Source organism: Coregonus clupeaformis, chromosome 6 (genome assembly GCF_020615455.1).
Source record: "Coregonus clupeaformis isolate EN_2021a chromosome 6, ASM2061545v1, whole genome shotgun sequence".
Classification (NCBI taxonomy): Eukaryota; Metazoa; Chordata; class Actinopteri; order Salmoniformes; family Salmonidae; genus Coregonus; species Coregonus clupeaformis.
Genome location: NC_059197.1, coordinates 21,492,555 through 21,514,050, shown reverse-complemented (window position 1 = coordinate 21,514,050; position 21,496 = coordinate 21,492,555). Strand labels below are relative to the sequence as shown.

Sequence of the window (21,496 nt, the reverse complement as noted above, 5' to 3'; positions counted from 1 at the left end):
GTCCATCGTCCCTTTGATGCGGTGAAGTTGTCCTGTCCCTTTAGCAGAAAAACACCCCCAAAGCATAATGTTTCCACCTCCATGTTTGACGGTGGGGATGGTGTTCTTGGGGTCATAGGCAGCATTCCTCCTCCCTCAAACACGGCGAGTTGAGTTGATGCCAAAGAGCTCGATTTTGGTCTCATCTGACCACAACACTTTCACCCAGTTCTCCTCTGAATCATTGAGATGTTCATTGGCAAACTTCAGACGGGCCTGTATATGTGCTTTCTTGAGCAGGGGGACCTTGCAGGCGCTGCAGGATTTCAGTCCTTCACGGCGTAGTGTGTTACCAATTGTTTTCTTGGTGACTATGGTCCCAGCTGCCTTGAAATCATTGACAAGATCCTCCTGTGTAGTTCTGGGTTGATTCCTCACTGTTTTCATGATCATTGCAACTCCACGAGGTGAGATCTTGCATGGAGCCCCAGGCAGAGGGAGATTAACAGTTATTTTGTGTTTCTTCCATTTGCGAATAATCGCACCAACTGTTGTCACCTTCTCACCAAGCTGCTTGGCGATGGTCTTGTAGCCCATTCCAGCCTTGTGTAGGTCTACAATCTTGTCCCTGACATCCTTGGAGAGCTCTTTGGTCTTGGCCATGGTGGAGAGTTTGGAATCTGATTGATTGATTGCTTCTGTGGACAAGTGTCTTTTATACAGGTAACAAGCTGAGATTAGGAGCACTCCCTTTAAGAGTGTGCTCCTAATCTCAGCTCGTTACCTGTATAAAAGTCACCTGGAAGCCAGAAATCTTTCTGATTGAGAGGGGGTCAAATACTTATTTCCCTCATTAAAATGCAAATCAATTTATAACATTTTTGAAATGCGTTTTTCTGGATTTTTTTGTTGTTATTCTGTCTCTCACTGTTCAAATAAACCTACCATTAAAATTATAGACGGATCATTTCTTTGTCAGTGGGCAAACGTACAAAATCAGCAGGGGATCAAATACTTTTTTCCCTCACTGTACCTGTTACTATGCCAACCAACGCATCCGAGAAGTGGGAAGTGGCAGAGAGGCACCTGGGGTCTGCTGTATGTCAGGGTGTCACCCCTCCCCCACCCTGCATGACTAACCCACAGAAGAGAGGAGAGGGAGGAAAAGGCAAAGTACTCATGTAAACACACAAGTTGGCAAGGTGAGGTAAGTGTATTCACTTTAATATGCTACCTGATTAAAAACAACCCCTCTACATAATAACCAGCGTGTAGATCTCTGGAGATTACATTCAAATCAAATCAAATCAAATTTTATTGGTCACATGCGCCGAATACAACAGGTGCAGACATTACAGTGAAATGCTTACTTACAGCCCTTAACCAACAGTGCATTTCTTTTTAACAAAAAAAGTAAAAATATAACAACAACAAAAAAAGTGTTGAGAAAAAAAGAGCAGAAGTAAAATAAAATAACAGTAGGGAGGCTATATATACAGGGGGGTACCGTTGCAGAGTCAATGTGCGGGGGCACCGGCTAGTTGAGGTAGTTGAGGTAATATGTACATGTGGGTAGAGTTAAAGTGACTATGCATAAATAATTAACAGAGTAGCAGCAGCGTAAAAAGGATGGGGTGGGGGGGCAGTGCAAATAGTCCGGGTAGCCATGATTAGCTGTTCAGGAGTCTTATGGCTTGGGGGTAGAAGCTGTTGAGAAGTCTTTTGGACCTAGACTTGGCACTCCGGTACCACTTGCCGTGCGGTAGCAGAGAGAACAGTCTATGACTAGGGTGGCTGGAGTCTTTGACAATTTTGAGGGCCTTCCTCTGACACCTCCTGGTATAGAGGTCCTGGATGGCAGGGAAGCTTGGCCCCAGTGATGTACTGGGCCGTACGCACTACCCTCTGTAGTGCCTTGCGGTCGGAGGCCAAGCAGTTGCCATACCAGGCGGTGATGCAACCAGTCAGGATGCTCTCGATGGTGCAGCTGTATAATTTTTTGAGGATCTGAGGACCCATGCCAAATCTTTTCAGTCTCCTGAGGGGGAATAGGCTTTGTCGTGCCCTCTTCACGACTGTCTTGGTGTGTTTGGACCATGATAGTTCGTTGGTGATGTGGACACCAAGGAACTTGAAGCTCTCAACCTGTTCCACTACAGCCCCGTCGATGAGAATGGGGGCGTGCTCAGTCCTCTTTTTTTTTCTGTAGTCCACAATCATCTCCTTTGTCTTGGTCACGTTGAGGGAGAGGTTGTTGTCCTGGCACCACAAGGCCAGGTCTCTGACCTCCTCCCTATAGGCTGTCTCATCGTTGTCGGTGATCAGGCCTACCACTGTTGTGTCGTCGGCAAACTTAATGATGGTGTTGGAGTCGTGCCTGGCCATGCAGTCATGGGTGAACAGAGAGTACAGGAGGGGACTGAGCACGCACCCCTGAGGGGCCCCCGTGTTGAGGATCAGTGTGGCAGATGTGTTGTTACCTACCCTTACCACCTGGGGGCGGCCCGTCAGGAAGTCCAGGATCCAGTTGCAGAGGGAGGTGTTTAGTCCCAGGATCCTTAGCTTAGTGATGAGCTTAGAGGGCACTATGGTGTTGAATGCTGAGCTGTAGTCAATGAATAGCATTCTCACGTAGGTGTTCCTCTTGTCCAGGTGGGAAAGGGCAGTGTGGAGTGCAATAGAGATTGCATCATCTGTGGATCTGTTGGGGCGGTATGCAAATTGGAGTGGGTCTAGGGTTTCTGGGATAATGCTGTTGATGTGAGCCATGACCAGCCTTTCAAAGCACTTCATGGCTACAGACGTCAGTGCTACGGGTCGGTAGTCATTTAGGTAGGTTATCTTAGAGTCCTTGGGCACGGGGACTATGGTGGTCTGCTTGAAACATGTTGGTATTACAGACTCAGTCAGGGACATGTTGAAAATGTCAGTGAAGACACTTGCCAGTTGGTCAGCACATGCTCGGAGTACACGTCCTGGTAACCCGTCTGGCCCTGCGGCCTTGTGAATGTTGACCTGCTTAAAAGTCTTACTCACATCGGCTACGGAGAGCGTGATCACATAGTCATCCGGAACAGCTGGTGCTCTCATGCATGCTTCAGTGTTGCTTGCCTCGAAGCGAGCATAGAAGTGGTTTAGCTCGTCTGGTTGGCTTGTGTCACTGGGCAGCTCGCGGCTGTGCTTCCCTTTGTAGTCTGTAATAGTTTTCAAGCCCTGCCACATCCGACGAGCGTCAGAGCCAGTGTAGTACGATTCAATCTTAGTCCTGTATTGACTCTTTGCCTGTTTGATGGTTCGTCGGAGGGCATAGCGGGATTTCTTATAAGCGTCCGGGTGAGAGTCCCATTCCTTGAAAGCGGCAGCTCTACCCTTTAGCTCAGTGCGGATGTTTCCTGTAATCCATGGCTTCTGGTTGGGGTATGTACGTACGGTCACTGTGGGGACGACATCATCGATGCACTTATTGATGAAGCCAGTGACTGATGTGGTGTACTCCTCAATGCTGTCTGAAGAATCCCGGAACATGTTCCAGTCTGTGCTAGCAAAACAGTCCTGTAGCTTAGCATCTGCGTCATCTGACCACTTTTTTATTAACCGAAGTCACTGGTGCTTCCTGCTTTAGTTTTTGCTTATAAGCAGGAATCAGGAGGATAGAGTTATGGTCAGATTTGCCAAATGGAGGGCGAGGGAGAGCTTTGTATGCGTCTCTGTGTGTGGAGTAAAGGTGGTCTAGAGTTTTTTTTCCTCTGGTTGCACATTTAACATGCTGGTAGAAATTAGGTAGAACGGATTTAAGTTTCCCTGCATTAAAGTCCCCGGCCACTAGGAGCGCTGCATCTGGATGAGCGTTTTCCTGTTGATTTATGGCCTTGTACAACTCATTCAGTGCAATCTTAATGCCAGCATTGGTTTGTGGTGGTAAATAGACAGCTATGAAAAATATAGATGAAAACTCTCTTGGTCTTCATATTACTGTTCTGACAGAGCAGACCAAGACGGAGCCCACACCAGCCTACATTACTCCGTCGTGGGAGCTTAATAAAAACACATGCACACACACAAAGACAGAAGGGGTGTGTCAGATCTCTCGCTCTCTCTCATTCATACATGCACACAAGCAACTTCAGCAGAGATCTTAATACTAAAATAGGTACAGTCACTTCCAGAACAGCAAATGACTCACTATATCTGACACATGGATGCAGTCAGTCCTCAGTCAAACACACCACACTACTCCGAGCTAGAGAGGCTATTCAGATTAGCCACCCATTTCCAGACTCTGTATTTCATTAAGACATTTCAGCAGGATAATAAACTCAGCAAAAAAAGAAACGTCCCTTTTTCAGGACCCTGTCTTTCAAAGATAATTTGTAAAAATCCAAATAACTTCACAGATCTTCATTGTAAAGGGTTTAAACACTGTTTCCCATGCTTGTTCAATGAACCATAAACAATTGTGGAACGGTCGTTAAGACACTAACAGCTTACAGACGGTAGGCAGTTAAGGTCACAGTTATGAAAACTTAGGACACTAAAGAGGCCTTTCTACTGACTGAAAAACACCAAAAGAAAGATGCCCAGGGTCCCTGCTCGTCTGCGTGAACGTGCCTTAGGCATGCTGCAAGGAGGCATGAGGACTGCAGATGTGACCAGGGCAATAAATTGCAATGTTCGTACTGTGAGACACCTAAGACAGCGCTACAGAGAGACAGGATGGACAGCTGATCGTCCTCGCAGTGGCAGACCACGTGTAACAACACATGCACAGGATCGGTACATCCGAACATCACACCTGCGGGACAGGTACAGGATGGCAACAACAACTGCCCGAGTTACACCAGGAACGCCCAATCCCTCCATCAGTGCTCAGACTGTCCGCAACAGGCTGATAGATGCTGGACTGAGGGCTTGTAGGCCTGTTGTAAGGCAGGTCCTCACAAGACATCACCGGCAACAACGTCGCCTATGGGCACAAACCCACCGTCGCTGGACCAGACAGGACTGGCAAAAAGTGCTCTTCACTGACGAGTCACGGTTTTGTCTCACCAGGGGTGATGGTCGGATTCGCGTTTATCGTCGAAGGAATGAGCGTTACACCGAGGCCTGTACTCTGGAGCGGGATCGATTTGGAGGTGGAGGGTCCGTCATGGTCTGGGGCGGTGTGTCACAGCATCATCGGACTGAGCTTGTTGTCATTGCAGGCAATCTCAACGCTGTGCGTTACAGGGAAGACATCCTCCTCCCTCATGTGTTACCCTTCCTGCAGGCTCATCCTGACATTACCCTCCAGCATGACAATGCCACCAGCCATACTGCTCGTTCTGTGCGTGATTTCCTGCAAGACAAGAATGTCAGTGTTCTGCCATGGCCAGCAAAGGGCCCGGATCTCAATCCCATTGAGCATGTCTGGGATCTGTTGGATCGGAGGGTGAGGGCTAGGGCCATTCCCCCCAGAAATTTCTGAGAACTTGCAGGTGCCTTGGTGGAAGAGTGGGGTAACATCTCACAGCAAGAACTGGCAAATCTGGTGCAGTCCATGAGGAGGAGATGCACTGCAATACTTAATGCAGCTGGTGGCCACACCAGATACTGACTTACTTTTGATTTTGACCCCCACTTTGTTCAGGGACACATTATTCAATTTCTGTTAGTCACATGTCTGTGGAACTTGTTCAGTTTATGTCTCAGTTGTTGAATCTTGTTATGTTCATACAAATATTTACACATGTTAAGTTTGCTGAAAATAAACGCAGTTGACAGTGAGAGGACATTTCTTTTTTTGCCGAGTTTATGTATGCGGATGATTACACACTACATGTCAGCACCCAAAGCCAGTGAGCTCACTGAAATTCTAAATAAGGAGTTACAGTCAGTATCAGAATAGGGGATTAATAATAAACTGGTCATAAATACAGCTAAAACTAAAAGCATTGTATTTGTTTTAAAACATTCTCTAAAACCTAAACCTCAACTGGAGTTGTGTAGAAATGGTGTGACCATTGAACAAGTTGAGGAACTCCTAGGTATAACATTGGATGGTCAATTATCATGGTCAAGTCATATTGACAAAGTTGTTGTGTAGATGGTGAGGGCTATGTCTGTTATAAAAAGATGTTCTGCGTTTTTGACACAATTCAACTGTACTAGTTGTTCAAGCTCTGGTCTTGTCCCATCTTGATTACTGTCTGGTAATATGGTCAAGTGCAGCAAATATTATTGTATTGACATTTCCAAACTGTCTGTATATTCAACTTACATATAGCTCTGAAAGACATACCTACTCCACCAGACATTCCACTAGGAGTCTCTTCACAGTGCCCAAATCCAGAAGGAATTCAAGGCAACCCACAGTATTATATAGAGTAATGATCACATGGAACTCCCTTCCATCTGAAATTACTCAAGCAAACAGCAAAATTTGCTTTAAAAAAACAAATAAAACAACACCTCACAACGCCTCTCCCCTATCTGACCTAGTTGTAATATCTACGTTAATGATTTTAAATGTATCTAAATTGTAAAGTATTTTTGTCTGTATTATTTTTTTCCGTTATGTGTCGAACCCCAGTAAGACTAGCTGTCACCCCCCACCCCCACACACACCAACCCAGTTGTGAAGAAGGCACGACAATGGCCTCTTCCCCCTCAGGAGGCTGAAAAGATTTGGCATGGGCCCTCAGATCCTCAAAAAGTTTTACAACTGCACCATTGAAAGCATCTTGACTGGCTGCATCACCGCTTGGTATGGCAACTGCTTGGCATCCGACCGCAAGATGCTACAGAGGGTAGTCCGAACGGCCCAGTACATCACTGGAGCCGAGCTCCTTGCCATCCAGGACCTCTATACCAGGTGGTGTCAGAGGAAGGTCCTAAAAATTGTCAAAGAATCCAGCCACCAAAGTCATAGACTGTTCTCTCTGCTACCACACGGCAAGCGGTGCCGATACACCAAGTCTGGAACCTACAGGACCCTGAACAGCTTCTTCCCCCATGCCATAAGACTGCTAAATAGTAAACCAAATCGCTACACGGACTATCTGCATTGACCCCCCCCCCCCTTTGCAGTAACTCTTTTGACTCAATCCATACGCTGCTGCTACTGCCTATTATCTATCCTGTTGCCTAGTCACTTAACCCCTACCTATATGTACATATCTACCTCAATTACCTCGTACCCCTGCACATCAACTTGGTACTGGTACCCTGTGTATACAGTCATGGCCAAAATTGTTGGCACCCCTGAAATTTTTCCAGAAAATGAAGTATTTCTCACAGAAAAGTATTGAAATTACACATGTTTTGCTATGCACATGTTTATTTCCTTTGTGTGTATTGGAATAACACAAAAAAAACAGGAAAAAAGCAAATTTGACATAATTTCACACAAAACTAAAAAAATGGGCCGGACAAAGTTATTGGCACCCTTTCAAAATTGTGGATAAATAAGTTTGTTCCAAGCATGTGATGCTCCTTTAAACTCACCTGGGGCAAGTAACAGGTGTGGGCAATCTAAAAATCACACCTGAAAGCAGATAAAAAGGAGAGAAGTTGACTCAGTCTTTGCATTGTGTTTCTGTGTGCCACACTAAGCATGGAGAACAGAAAGAGGAAAAGAGAACTGTCTGAGGACTTGAGAACCAAAATTGTGGAAAAATATCAACAATCTCAAGGTTACAAGTCCATCTCCAGAGATCTAGATGTTCCTTTGTCCACAGTGCGCAACATGATCAAGAAGTTTGCAACCCATGGCACTGTAGCTAATCTCCCTGGACGTGGACGGAAGAGAAAAATTGATGAAAGGTTGCAACGCAGGATAGTCCGGATGGTGGATAAGCAGCCCCAAACAAGTTCCAAAGAAATTCAAGCTGTCCTGCAGGCTCAGGGTGCATCAGTGTCAGCGCGAACTATACGTCGAAATTTGAATGAAATGAAACGCTATGGCAGGAGACCCAGGAGGACCCCACTGCTGACACAGAGACATAAAAAAGCAAGACTACAGTTTGCCAAAATGTACATGAGTAAGCCAAATTCCTTCTGGGAGAACGTCTTATGGACAGATGAGACCAAGATAGAGCTTTTTGGTAAAGCACATCGTTCTACTGTTTACCGAAAATGTAATGAAGCCTTCAAAGAAAAGAACACAGTACCTACAGTCAAATATGGTGGAGGTTCAAAGATGTTTTGGGGTTGTTTTGCTGCCTCTGGCACTGGGTGCCTTGACTGTGTGCAAGGCATCATGAAATCTGAGGATTACCAAAGGATTTTGGGTCGCAATGTAGGGCCCAGTGTCAGAAAGCTGGGTTTGCGTCCGAGATCATGGGTCTTCCAGCAGGACAATGACCCCAAACATACTTCAAAAAGCACCCAGAAATGGATGGCAACAAAGCGCTGGAGAGTTCTGAAGTGGCCAGCAATGAGTCCAGATCTTAATCCCATTGAACACCTGTGGAGAGATCTTAAAATTGCTGTTGGGAAAAGGCACCCATCCAATATGAGAGACCTGGAGCAGTTTGCAAAAGAAGAGTGGTCCAAAATTCCGGGTGAGAGGTGTAAGAAGCTTATTGATGGTTATAGGAAGCGACTGATTTCAGTTATTTTTTCCAAAGGGTGTGCAACTAAATATTAAGTTAAGGGTGCCAATCATTTTGTCCGGCCCATTTTTTGAGTTTTGTGTGAAATTATGTCAAATTGGCTTTTTTCCTGTTTTTTTTGTGTTATTCCAATACACACAAAGGAAATAAACATGTGCATAGCAAAACATGTGTAATTTCAATACTTTTCTGTGAGAAATACTTCATTTTCTGGAAAAATTTCAGGGGTGCCAACAATTTTGGCCATGACTGTATATCCAAATTATCATTAATCATTGTGTATTTATTCCTTGTTTTATTATCTTTCTATTATTTTTCTCTCTGCATTGTTGGGAAGGGCACGTAAATAAGCATTTCCCTGTTTGTCTACACCTGTTGTTTACGAAGCACGTGACAAATACATTTGATTTGAGTTTTACTTCAAATCAAATCAAATTTTATTGGCCACATGCGCCGAATACAACAGGTGCAGACATTACAGTGAAATGCTTACTTACTTTGGGAGCACTGTGCGACTGGGAAAAACATCTCCCAGATAATAATTGTTGTAATGATAAGGCTTCACTGTACTGTTATTTCCAAGTGGCCTAGAGAAAAAGATTTGCACCATTACTACAGCAAAAACGGTTTGTAGAAGGATTACTTTATCCTATCCCAGGTGTTCCTTAAAGAGGTGGGGTTTCAAATGTCTCCGGAAGGTGGTGAGTGACTCCGCTGTCCTGGCGTCGTGAGGGAGCTTGTTCCACCATTGGGGTGCCAGAGCAGCGAACAGTTTTGACTGGGCTGAGCGGGAACTGTGCTTCCGCAGAGGTAGGGGAGCCAGCAGGCCAGAGGTGGATGAACGCAATGCCCTCGTTTGGGTGTAGGGACTGATCAGAGCCTGAAGGTACGGAGGTGCCGTTCCCCTCACAGCTCCGTAGGCAAGCACCATGGTCTTGTAGCAGATGCGAGCTTCAACTGGAAGCCAGTGTAGTGTGCGGAGGAGCGGGGTGACGTGAGAGAACTTGGGAAGGTTGAACACCAGACGGGCTGCGGCATTCTGGATGAGTTGTAGGGGTTTAATGGCACAGGCAGGGAGCCCAGCCAACAGCGAGTTGCAGTAATCCAGACGGGAGATGACAAGTGCCTGGATTAGGACCTGTGCCGCTTCCTGTGTAAGGCAGGGTCGTACTCTCCGAATGTTGTAGAGCATGAACCTACAGGATCGGGTCACCGCCTTGATGTTAGCGGAGAACGACAGGGTGTTGTCCAGGGTCACGCCAAGGCTCTTCGCACTCTGGGAGGAGGACACAACGGAGTTGTCAACCGTGATGGCGAGATCATGGAACGGGCAGTCCTTCCCCGGGAGGAAGAGCAGCTCCGTCTTGCCAAGGTTCAGCTTGAGGTGGTGGTCCGTCATCCATACTGATATGTCTGCCAGACATGCAGAGATGCGATTCGCCACCTGGTTATCAGAAGGGGGAAATAATAATAATGAAACAGAAGAAAAAGAAACCTCTAGCAGAGCGCTTTCCACACACCCACTCCTTTCCACACGCCCACTACCTAATATTCCACAAATTACTTTGTAATTTCAATGACAGGTATTCATATCAACATTTTAGCTTTTCTAATAAATTAATGTCTTTACAGTATAACATATTATTTTCTATGGCACAACATGTGCTTCAAAAGTATCTACAATTCATATAGGCTGTATCTAAATTAAAACAATTTTTTAACTTATTTTCTGGTGCTCCTAAACTTCATGTGGTGCTCCTAACGTTTTTAAGTTGGGAGCACCAGTGCTACCAATGAGCCCTGACCCTTACATACACATGCATCCATAATGGCTGCCTTCATCCTTTGCAGGATGCAAGCAGCAGCAGAGTAGTGTGTGTGTGTGTGTGTGTGTGTGTGTGTGTCAGTGGAGGCTCCTCAGAGGAAGTGGATGACCATGCTCCTCAGTGAATTTCATAAAAATAAAAATTGTAAAACATTTAAAAAGTTACCCTTTTTAGATAAAACTATACTAAATATATTAGAATAATTGATTAAAACACACTGTTTGCAATGAAGGTCTACAGTAGCCTCAACATCACTCTGTAGGGTAGCACCATGGTTTAGCTGGAGGACAGCTAGCTTCCGTCATCCTCTGGGTACATTGACTTCAATACAAAACCTAGGAGGGTCATGGTTCTCACCCCCTTCCATGGACTTACACAGTAATTATGACAACTTCCGGAGGATGTCCTCCAACCTATCAGAGCTCTTGCAGAATGAACTGACATGTTGTCCACCCAATCAAAGGATCAGAGAATGAATCTAGTACTGAAAGCATAAGTTACAGCTAGCTAGCACTGTAGTGCATAACATGTGGTGAGTAGTTGACTCAAAGAGAGAGAAAGACAATAGTTGAACAGTTTTGAACAAATACATTTCTTCCAAAATGAAGGAGAAGTAAGAGAGAGAGAGATTTCGTAAAAAAACACTTTCAGTTTCACTTACTTAGCTAGCAAATGCAGCTAGCTAGTTTAGCCTACTCAAACACTCTGCTCAAAAAGAGGGATGCTATGTTAGCTAGCTAGCTATGACTTCCAAGTCAAGGTAAGCGTTTGGTTTTACTAATTTATTGGCACAAGGGCCCGCAGGTGTTAGTTCTAAAATGCTTACTGACTGTACACTGTAACGTTACTGCATGATTGTAGCGGGTTTACTAATGCGTTAGTTCTATTAGCAATGTTGACTTATGCCGTTACTTTAGCAAATATGGTGATAACGATGTAGGCTGTGTGTAGCAGTTATGATATGATTTGGCTTGGAAAGGTTTTTTCACCTGGTCACATGATGTGTTGTGCATTGAAGTTCACAAGCAAAGGGAAAATGTGAGAGGAGGAGAGCGCATAGATGGGTTTGTTTCCCACGGGGGGGCCAGTATGAAAATGTATGCACTCACTAACTGTAAGTCACTCTGGGTAAGAGCGTCTGCTAAAGGACTGAAATGTAAAATGTAAATGCGAGAAGGAATACAACGTGGCTGCTATGAAAGTGAACTTTGACACCACACTCCAAAAAGCAAGATCTGCAAGCTCTGGTTTTGTCTATTCTTGATTATTGTCCAGTCATTTGGTCCAGTGCGGCAAAGAAATACCTAGTTAAGCTGCAGCTGGCCCAAAACAGAGCGGCACGTCTTGCTCTTCATTGTAATCAGAGGGCTGATATAAATACTATGCATGCCAGTCTCTCTTGGCTAAGAGTTGAGGAGATACTGACTGCATCACTTCTTCTTTTTATAAGAAACATTAATGTGTTGAAAATCCCAAATTGTTTGCATATTGAACTTACACACAGCTCTGACACACACACTTACCCCACCAGACATGCCACCAGGGGTCTTTTCACAGTCCCCAAATCCAGAACAAATTCAAGAAAGCGTACAGTATTATATAGAGCCATTATTGCATGGAACTCCGTTCCATCTCATATTGCTCAAATAAAAAGCAAACCTGGTTTCAAAAACCAGATAAAGCAATACCTCACGGCACAATGCCTCTCCCCTATTTGACCTAGATAGTTAATACGTGTACGTATTGATATGTAGGCTATGTGTGCCTTTAAAAATAATGTATGTAGTTCTGTCCTTGAGCTGTTCTTGTCTATTAATGTTCTGTATTATTTCAGGTTTTGTGTGGACCACAGGAAGAGTAGCTGCTGCCTTTGCAACAGCTAATGGGGATCCTAATAAAATACCAAATACCAAACTGTTTACGTGTGATCAGGGGTGTATTCGTTCCGCCGATTCTGTTGAAAAACGTTTCTTAAACGGAAGCAAACGGAACGAAACAGGGATAAACATACCTGAATTTGTCCAATAGAAACTCTCGTTTGCAACTATTGGACTAATGATTACACCCTAGATCAGCTAGATGCAAGCAAGAGTGTGCAAGGCGGTATTGAATGTGTCACTGTCTGTCCATGTGTTACTGTCTGTCACCTCAATTTTTTCTCTCGATACGTGTGCACCTACGTTGTAAACCATTCATAGGCTAGGTTCTAGCAACCTCATGATGGGTATAGAGAAAATGTGAGTATCATGTAGTAGCCTAAACCTATCGATGTTACATTGAACTGGGTGAATGGAATATGAATGACAGTCATCCAATATGCTGTATTAAAAATTTAATAAAATTGTCCTCCCTCATCTTAAACGGCACCGACCGCCACTGGTGTGTGTGTGTGTGTGTGTACACGTGTGTGTGCCCCCCAGGATATACACAGAACAGGATAGTTACATCACAGAGACCTGAGTCCTACCCCTCCAAGCGCCAACCCTTATGCCTGAAGGACCCATAACTGCCAACAACACTCTCTGATTTATTCCTAGCTTTAGTGTTACGCTACTAAACAAAAACGTGAATGTCGTTTCTCACTTAAATAAAAAAGAAAAATACAGAAATATACTAATTGATTGGATTCATAAACATGTACATAAGCAAAGGGAAAGTGGAGAAAAAGGGGCACAGAGAGAGAGAGAGAGAATGAGAGAGAGAAAGAGAGAGAGAAAGAGAGAGCGAGACAGAGAGACAGAAAGAGAGAGAGAAAGAGAGAGAAAGACAGAGAGAAAGACAGGGAGCGAGAGAGAAAGAGAGAGCCTTCAAATACACCGCTGCCTGAGTACAATATGCCACCACTCCCCCTAACACTCTCAAAGGCACAACTTGTCATGCAGGCGAGAGCACAGCATATATTCTAGTTGTTGTTTATTCTAGTATCAAAAAGCACACAGAGAAATGCTGCTATACAGTACACTCATTAGGGGCTTCCATTGTGTGCTTAAAAGCGAGTCCAAAAGCAGCAGAATGTCACACAATTAAGAGCAAAGAATAATCACTCTGCCGAATGAGCAACGGCAAAAAATACAGAGGTAAATACATCTCTCAGCTAAGTGGGTTCTGGGTTTTGGGGGTTTTGTTTCTTTTCTTTCTTTAATAAGAGATCAATTTCTCTCATAATTCACTAGAAAGACTACCAAGACAGAACCAAAGAAAGCCCACTTGGTTAAGAGAGATCTAAAATAGAAATATAGTGAAGGGCTTATATGAGCAAATTGAGTGACCGGGAGCCAGTTCAATACAGGGGAGCAGCGTGTAATTTGTATGATTAAATTATATGCTAGATTACAGAGAAAGCTCGGAAAGCCTCAAGCCTCATTCCTCCAATTCCAGCCCATCAAGAAAATATTAGAAATACGAAAGGAAACTAAATGGGACGTGTCAGCATTTTACACTCCCTCCCTCCTCATCCTCCTCCACCCAAAATAAACCATTAGGCAGTTATGTGCTGGGGCGCCAAGGAAAAGATAACTAAAAAGGTGTCGGTGAGAGGCTTGTGCCTTTCCCTTCACCTTGAACATGCAGAATGGGAGCAGGCTCAACTCCTTTTTCCAAACGTAGTTGAGACTTTTTCCAGTCAGTTAGTCAGTCAGTCACTAGATCCCAACTAATAGTGCTGTCGACTGATGAGCACCAATATGGGGGATAGCGGTGGGTGAACAAACAGCCAAAAGACCCCCCTCTCCCCCAAACCACCTATAAGACGTAAGACTGAGAAAGAGGTAGACGCCACCTGCCAGTAGATCACCCCCCCATCTTTCTCCCACTGAATCAGCAAGCACCGCTCCTTTCCTCCGGTCTCCGCCCACGCCCCAATCGTCACTCCTGGAGCCAAAATAATGTCAATTAGACAGGTCAGTAAAAATCTCACCATTTTAACAACCCCAGCAGACATAGACTTCACTGGGCATAAGCGAGAGAGAGAATTTCTAAATCTGATAGGGGCCTTCCAGCAGGTAGCATAAGACTTGAATCGGAGTCTACAATCTCCAGCAGGATCAGACTGGATCTGGACTGACTCCATACGGGCTGAGCCCATTTAGCAGCAATGACACAACACAAGACATTCCATCTAAACAATGCAACACAACCAGGTCAGATTTAATCTACAGCAGACAAGGCTGTCCACTTTAATCTGTGGAAGGAACCAGCAGTCGGTGAGATTCACTGATAGCTAACATAGCTGCTTAAACAAAATTGCATGGAATATGTGCAAGAGGTGGTTTTAAACTCCTACGATTGTGAGACTGGAAGGAAGGGGTTTGATGAATACAGGCCACATAGACTGGCCACAGTGTCATCGTTAAGGATACATTTCCTCAAAGTAGTCGATGTGTGGAGGCTGTAGGATGTCGAGAGCCGAGAGCACCTGTGGAGAGGAGAGGAGAGGTCAGGCACGTCCGCAGGGAGGGGAGGGAGAGAGGGAACAGTGAGAGGGAGGGATCAAAGAGAGAAAGAGAATAGAGAGTAGGAAAGGACAGAGAGCAAGAGGTGAGGGTGGGAGATGACAGGGGGAAGAGAAGGAAAGAGGGAGAAACCAAGAGAGAGGAGGGAGGCTAGCCATCCACTCACGTTATCATGTTTGAAGAAGCACAGCATTTTCAGCTCACGGAAGACCCTCTTACAGGAGACGAGGTTCTGGAAGACGTTGGGCATCTTTTTGAGGGCGACTCGCTTTCCATCCCGGGGGTCCGTCACTGACCTGGAGTGGAGGATCAGAGAATGAGACGAGACCCTCACAGACAGCAAGCTCCTGTCATAGCCCTGTAGTTGATGGCCCCTTTGTCAGAGTGAGTGGCAATACAGTAAAGGATTTTTTTTTTTAATAGCATGAAAAAACAAGCATAGTCTCTAAGAAATGATCAATACTAACAGTGCTATGAGAGAAATAAGTGCAGTTCAGGTTGAACCCTGCTTTGGTTATGCTACTAAAAAGGTACTATCATCTAAGCAGGGGTGCGATTTGGTTACGCTACTAAAGGTAATATCATTTTAGCAGGGGTGACGTAACTGCAAACCCACAAATACAAATTAATCTCACACCAGGAAGGTCACATTCAGTGGTGTTCCTGTATTAAATAGCTATATTTATTTAATTTAAGACCTCCCATGGCACCCACATCTCACTTAAAGGACACAAACACACGCACGTTGACACAAACCCACGCAAACGTGCACACACACACACACACTTACGTACACTACAGCACCCCGCACAGTCACACACAAACTCACATACACCAATGTACCCATGAACCCTCTCGCTCTCTCTCTCTCACACACACACTTCCAGGCCGAGAGATGAGAAGCAGTAACCACCTTGAGGATCTCTCAGACCCTCACAGTTTTTAAATCAGCAAGCCTTTTAGAGATGAAACGCTTTTCCAAAATAATATTATCCCCCACTTCAAACAGAGCAGGAAAAATAAACCCTAAAACCATAAGAGTTTAATCTAAGAAAAGGCTGGTTCCAGAATGGCCAGGAGTGAAAAATGTACCCATCGATTGTGGTTTGATTCAAACCTACAGCCAGGTACCATGCAGCAAGCCTTCTGATGTGGGCCGACAGGGTACCTGCTGATCAGGGCATCACTGGGAGAGCACGGGGAGCGTGGGGGGAAATCAAGGAGGACGGGAGGGAGGAGGGGGTCCTGATGCGATTTTTCGCTTGGATGGCCCGACTACGCACTGACTCACAGTGACACACAGTGACGTTCAGAAGAGAGCAAAGAGAACCCCAGTTGGAATTCAGGTCTGAAGCCTGCCTGGCCAACCAGATCTTGTCATAAATACAACATACAGCGGCCGACGCCGCTGAAACAGTCTGCATCTCTGGCAGAACATTGATCTGTGTGGTTGAGACCTGTGTGCTATGCCGCCTGCTATCCACTGCCCAAGTCATGCAAGAATCCAATTCAATACTGCACACGTTAGTGAGAGTAACTTGTTTTTATAATTTGAATTTTTAGGACAGTACCTATGAAATGTACCATCTTGCTTTCGAGGGGGTCTTGTGCTGCATGTTTTTGCGAATGCAAAATCCCCACCTCCGTGGAGTAACCTATATACCTCTGTGGAATAACCTATACACCTCCGTGGAGTAACCTATACACCTCCGTGGAGTAACCTATACACCTCCGTGGAGTAACCTATACACCTCCGTGGAGTAACCTATATTTCAGACGACTCCTCGGTTTCCTGTTTAAAATATATTTTGAGATATAGGTTTTAACGCCAGCCTGGGCTCTCTCAAGTGTCAACTTTATGGGAAATGTACTAGCTAATGTGCCATAGTTCATCTTGTCCTATCGTTACATTACAACAACTACAGTAGGGTTGTCCCCAACAAAAGTAATCTGTTCTTTCGACCAATTGACTCGTCGAAATTTTTAAACGAGTATTTTTCCATATATAGACACGCCCTATGTGTTTAATAAAATCAACTACATGTAGGCTACAGAGCTGTCTGATGCTTTAAGCACACTGTGATTAAATAATTAAAGACACACACATTACTCAAGAGGGAGCTAGAGATCAAGATAGCCTAACCAGAAGAAGTAAAACCTGATCCTGAACCACCTCCTCCTGCTGCTGCTGGCCTTCACAGATTCTGCCATTACGCTCCCGAAGTTGCTGGTAATAGGCTACACCAGGGGTCAGCAACCTTTTCCATTTAGAGTGCCAATTTAATCTTACAATTTCTACCGATCTGCGTGCCAGTTATGATTTTCATATGCACATTTTCGTGGAACAGTTTCATTTCTTTTATAATAAATTCTTTGTATCTCAAAATCATTGTCATGTGATTATTAAGAATTCTATATAAATGAAAATTACACAAAATCTAAAAGTAACTTCTATTGCCATCGCCAACTTTGTAAAAATAGCCTACATAAAGCCAACAAATAAAAGTATTGCAGCCTGCAGGTAGAAAATATCCTGATAAAAATACATCACATTGGCTATGCATGGCCTGTCTGCAAGGAACTTGAAACATTGTATTAACTATCAACTTGGTCCAGCCCCAAGCTTGCTCTAACAAACTTGTAACATTGTATAACATATTCTGGACCCACACCAGTGAGCTCCGGATAGACACAGCTGTAGGCTATTTGAACAAGGTACAAGAAGTAATCAGGTAGGCCCATTTTATTACGTTTCCACATGATCAGAGCATGACATTTTATTCCCTTTCACGTGAGTGGTTATCGAAAGGGAGCTGGAAAGATTTTTCAAATAGGCTACATTGAGGAACTATTGTCATTCTCAATTGATAAAAACAGCCTTCGTTTACTTTTTATTTATTTATTGCTTTGAGAAGCTCCACAGCTCATTAGTGGTGGTGAGTTAAGCCAATCAGAAATACTATCAGATCCCCAAATGGGCACATTCAAAAGCCTACATTTGCACACAGGCCTACTTTTATGCGTAATCATGTGCATGTCCTTACTCAACATTGACAGGAGCGCTTCAAATTAAACACAATGAATGAATTCACAACTCATAAATGAAATGAAATAAACCAAAACTTGTTTCTCACAAGTGTAGCCTAGGTTGCGTGCTCTGCAAACAACATGTCCACTCCGACAATGAGAACTGTAAAAGACTGTAATAGTAATATATTGAATGCATTAACAGAAATTACGGTAACCAAACAAACATTGTAGATGAGAAATTATGGGAATTAACGGTAAATGTACTACTGGTGATACTGCTGTGCCATCCCCGCGGCCTCCGCAATGGATTAGGCCACTGAGACAGGCGTCAAACAAGACGGTCCATACATATATATATATATATATATATATTTTTTGCAACAGCCGGACAAAAAAATTATCAGTCGACCAACAGCCCGTCAACCAAACAATCGACCAGTCGACTAAATGGGGTCAGCCCTAAACTACAGTGTCATATTCAGAAGAAACAAACAAAGGTATGTTTGAAATGTCAATAATCATGTTATTTTTTGCCTCACACCAAATGAAATCACACGGTGGCCTGGTGAGTTTACTGACAGCAACAAGCCTTATTTTCCACCGCAAGGTTAACGCCATCATAATGCATTTTTTAGAAGGCGTATTTTAGACCCCAAAAAAAGGGGAGGCGGAAGGGAGAAGCAGAAGGTACCTCATCTGTTTATTATTAATAGACGGTGTGTTTCAGGCTGCTAGTGAAGGACCTGCAGTCACAGCAGCAACATTCTGTGGTTTCTGGGCCCTCTGTCTCCCCCATAGAGCAGCACAGACAGCAGCTGCCTGCCTGCCTCTCCCCCAGCCTGCATGTTCATCATGACCAGTGTAGCTCTCTCTCGCTTCACAAACACAGGAATGCTTTCATTATTGTTGCTGTGTGTGTGTCTTGGCCGGGAGGAAGGGAGGGACAGGTAAACACCTCTCTGAATAAGCCAGCATTAAGCCTGACCTGACCTGTCACTGTCCACAATGCAGTCCACAGCTACACATCAAACTCACACTGGATCTGGTTCCACCCCAGCACGGTCAGCTCAGAAGAACAGGCACAGGTTACTCCACAAGACACTCAAACATTGGGAGGTTTCACGCTCCTCATTAATCAAAAGAAGAAGTGTTGAGTAACTCATCAGTCAACAGTGGGACGTCAGCTTTGCCCCTTGCTTACATGCCACCTAGCAGATCTATGGTTTAATCATTATGATGAAAACCATGTTCATGCATACATCCACCCCTTCAGTGGTGCAGTAGATCTGCTGTCATTTTCCATATACTTATTACTGGCCATGGGAGGGTGATTGTTACAGAAACCCCACAGGTGGGTAAAAGGTCAATGCCCTCACGACCAGACTCCAGCAGCTAATGGAAAAATAGTGGGGGTGATGCAACATGTCCCTGTGACAACAACAAACACTATATAATACCAGCACAGAGAACAGCACAGTACGAGTTGTCCTCTACAGGCAGGAACAGTTTGTCCCAACATTTGTTATAGAGAAGAATAGCAAGTTTAGTCCCACAATAGCCTTAATGATCACAAAACAAATGCATGTCTGTGTAATGTGCTACTCAGATAAAGGCAGTATCTTAGATTACTGTAGATTACTGACGTATTTAGATTAAAATGTGCGTTCAGTGCTGAGAGTCGTCTAGCAGTGTTTCCCCTATATTCATTAAGCAGCGGCGGGCTGCCGCTGCTAAATAGTTGCCGCCAATCCAAATGAACATCTTATTTGAAAATACTTTTCGGCATGGTAAAACATTTTCAGTGTAAACTTAAATGACTGAAACCAGATTTAAAGTATTTAGAAAATATAATCTAAAAATATCATGGCATTGATTTAGTTATGTTTGAGTCACTCAGATAGCATAAGAACATGGCATAAACTATGGCAAAATGTGTAGAGTTGCAGGAAAATAGCTTTAAAACTAAAATGTTCTCACCCCCCCTTTGCCACGAGAACACCATCCCCACTGTCAAACATGGAGGTGGAAACATTATGTTTTGTGGGTGTTTTTCTGCTAAGGGGACAGGACAACTTCACCGCATCAAAGGGACGATGGACGGGGCCATGTACCGTCAAATCTTGGGTGAGAACCTCCTTCCCTCAGCCAGGGCATTGAAAATGGGTCGTAGATGGGTATTCCAGCATGACAATGATCCAAAACACACGGCCAAGGTAACAAAGGAGTGGCTCAAGAAGAAGCACATTAAGGTCCTGGAGTGGCCTAGCCAGTCTCCAGACCTTAATCCCATAGAAAATCTGTGGAGGGAGCTGAAGGTTCGAGTTGCCAAACGTCACCCTCGAAACCTTAATGACTTGGAGAAGATCTGCAAAGAGGAGTGGAACAAAATCCCTCCTGAGATGTGTGCAAACCTGGTGGCCAACTACAAGAAATGTCTGACCTCTGTGATTGCCAACAAGGGTTTTACCACCAAGTACTAAGTCAATGTTTGCAGAGGGGTCAAATACTTATTTCCCTCATTAAAATGCAAATCAATTTATAACATTTTTGACATGCGTTTTCTGGATTTTTTGTTGTTATTCTGTCTCTCACTGTTCAAATAAACCTACCATTAAAATTATAGACTGATCATGTCTTTGTCAGTGGGCAAACATACAAAATCAGCAGGGGATCAAATACTTTTTTCCCTCACTGTACCTGTTAATTGAAATGCATTCCAGGTGACTACCTCAAGAAGCTGGTTGAGAGAAGGCCAAGAGTGTGCAAAGCTGTCATCAAGGCAAAAGGTGGCTATTTGAAAAATCTCAAATATAAAATATATTTTGATTTGTTTAACACTTTTTTGGTTACTACATGATTCCATATGTGGTATTTCATAGTTTTGATGTCTTCACTATTATTCTACAATGTAAAAAATTGCAAAAATAAAGAGAAATCCTTGAATGAGTAGGTGTGTACAAACTTTTGACTGGTACTGTATATTTGTGAAAATAATATATGGGGGATTGGAAGTGATGCAGACAATTACATTGATGGATGTTACAATCTATCTGCAATAATAAAGCTGATCTACCCCTAAAAAATTTATATAAAAATACAAAAGTTCTCACCCTCCCTTTGCCACTGCTGCTGAAATTTTTTATAGTGGAAACACTGTCTAGTCAAGCAAACAGAGCAGAGCAACTGCTAACTTTGCCTGGACCAGTTCAATCACTACTTATTTAAAACAACCCCTTCCCTGTAAGAAGAAGTATGTCCTAGAATATATCCTAAACGGTAGGCAACAGATAAACCAAACAGGGCTAGGGCTGGGGGAGTCTGGTAGCTGCAGGCCTGGGACTGGGAGGTGGACCACAAAAGGCAGGCTGCCCCTTTGAAAGTGAAGCCTGAGAGGACACAGAGGCAGCACTGTGCTGGCACTGGCAGCTAGTTAGCCATTTTCCCGGCCTCTTTCATTTCCCTAATTAAGCAACAAAGCCTGGCCTCCTCACCCATCCTCCATCCCCAACACACGCTCCTCCTTCAACCCAGGGACCCAGGACTTCACAACCGTGGACACATGTCTGTTGGGCCCGGCCTGGTCCACGTACCGCCTGGGAGTCTCAGAGAGGAGGTCACA

At 44.2% G+C, this 21,496-nt stretch overlaps 1 protein-coding gene across 1 annotated transcript in view; it reads right to left on the bottom strand.

Annotated features, from left to right (window-relative positions):
- Positions 1-21,496, bottom strand: part of LOC121567738 (serine/threonine-protein kinase NLK) — a 95,213-nt gene that overhangs the window by 42,967 nt on the left and 30,750 nt on the right. Inside the window, exons 2-3 of the mRNA XM_041877978.2 lie at positions 15,014-15,143; positions 14,755-14,810 (exon numbers count right to left, since the gene is read on the bottom strand). Of these exons, the coding sequence (XP_041733912.1) occupies positions 14,755-14,810; positions 15,014-15,143 (186 nt within the window). The remainder of the gene's footprint in view (positions 1-14,754; positions 14,811-15,013; positions 15,144-21,496) is intronic.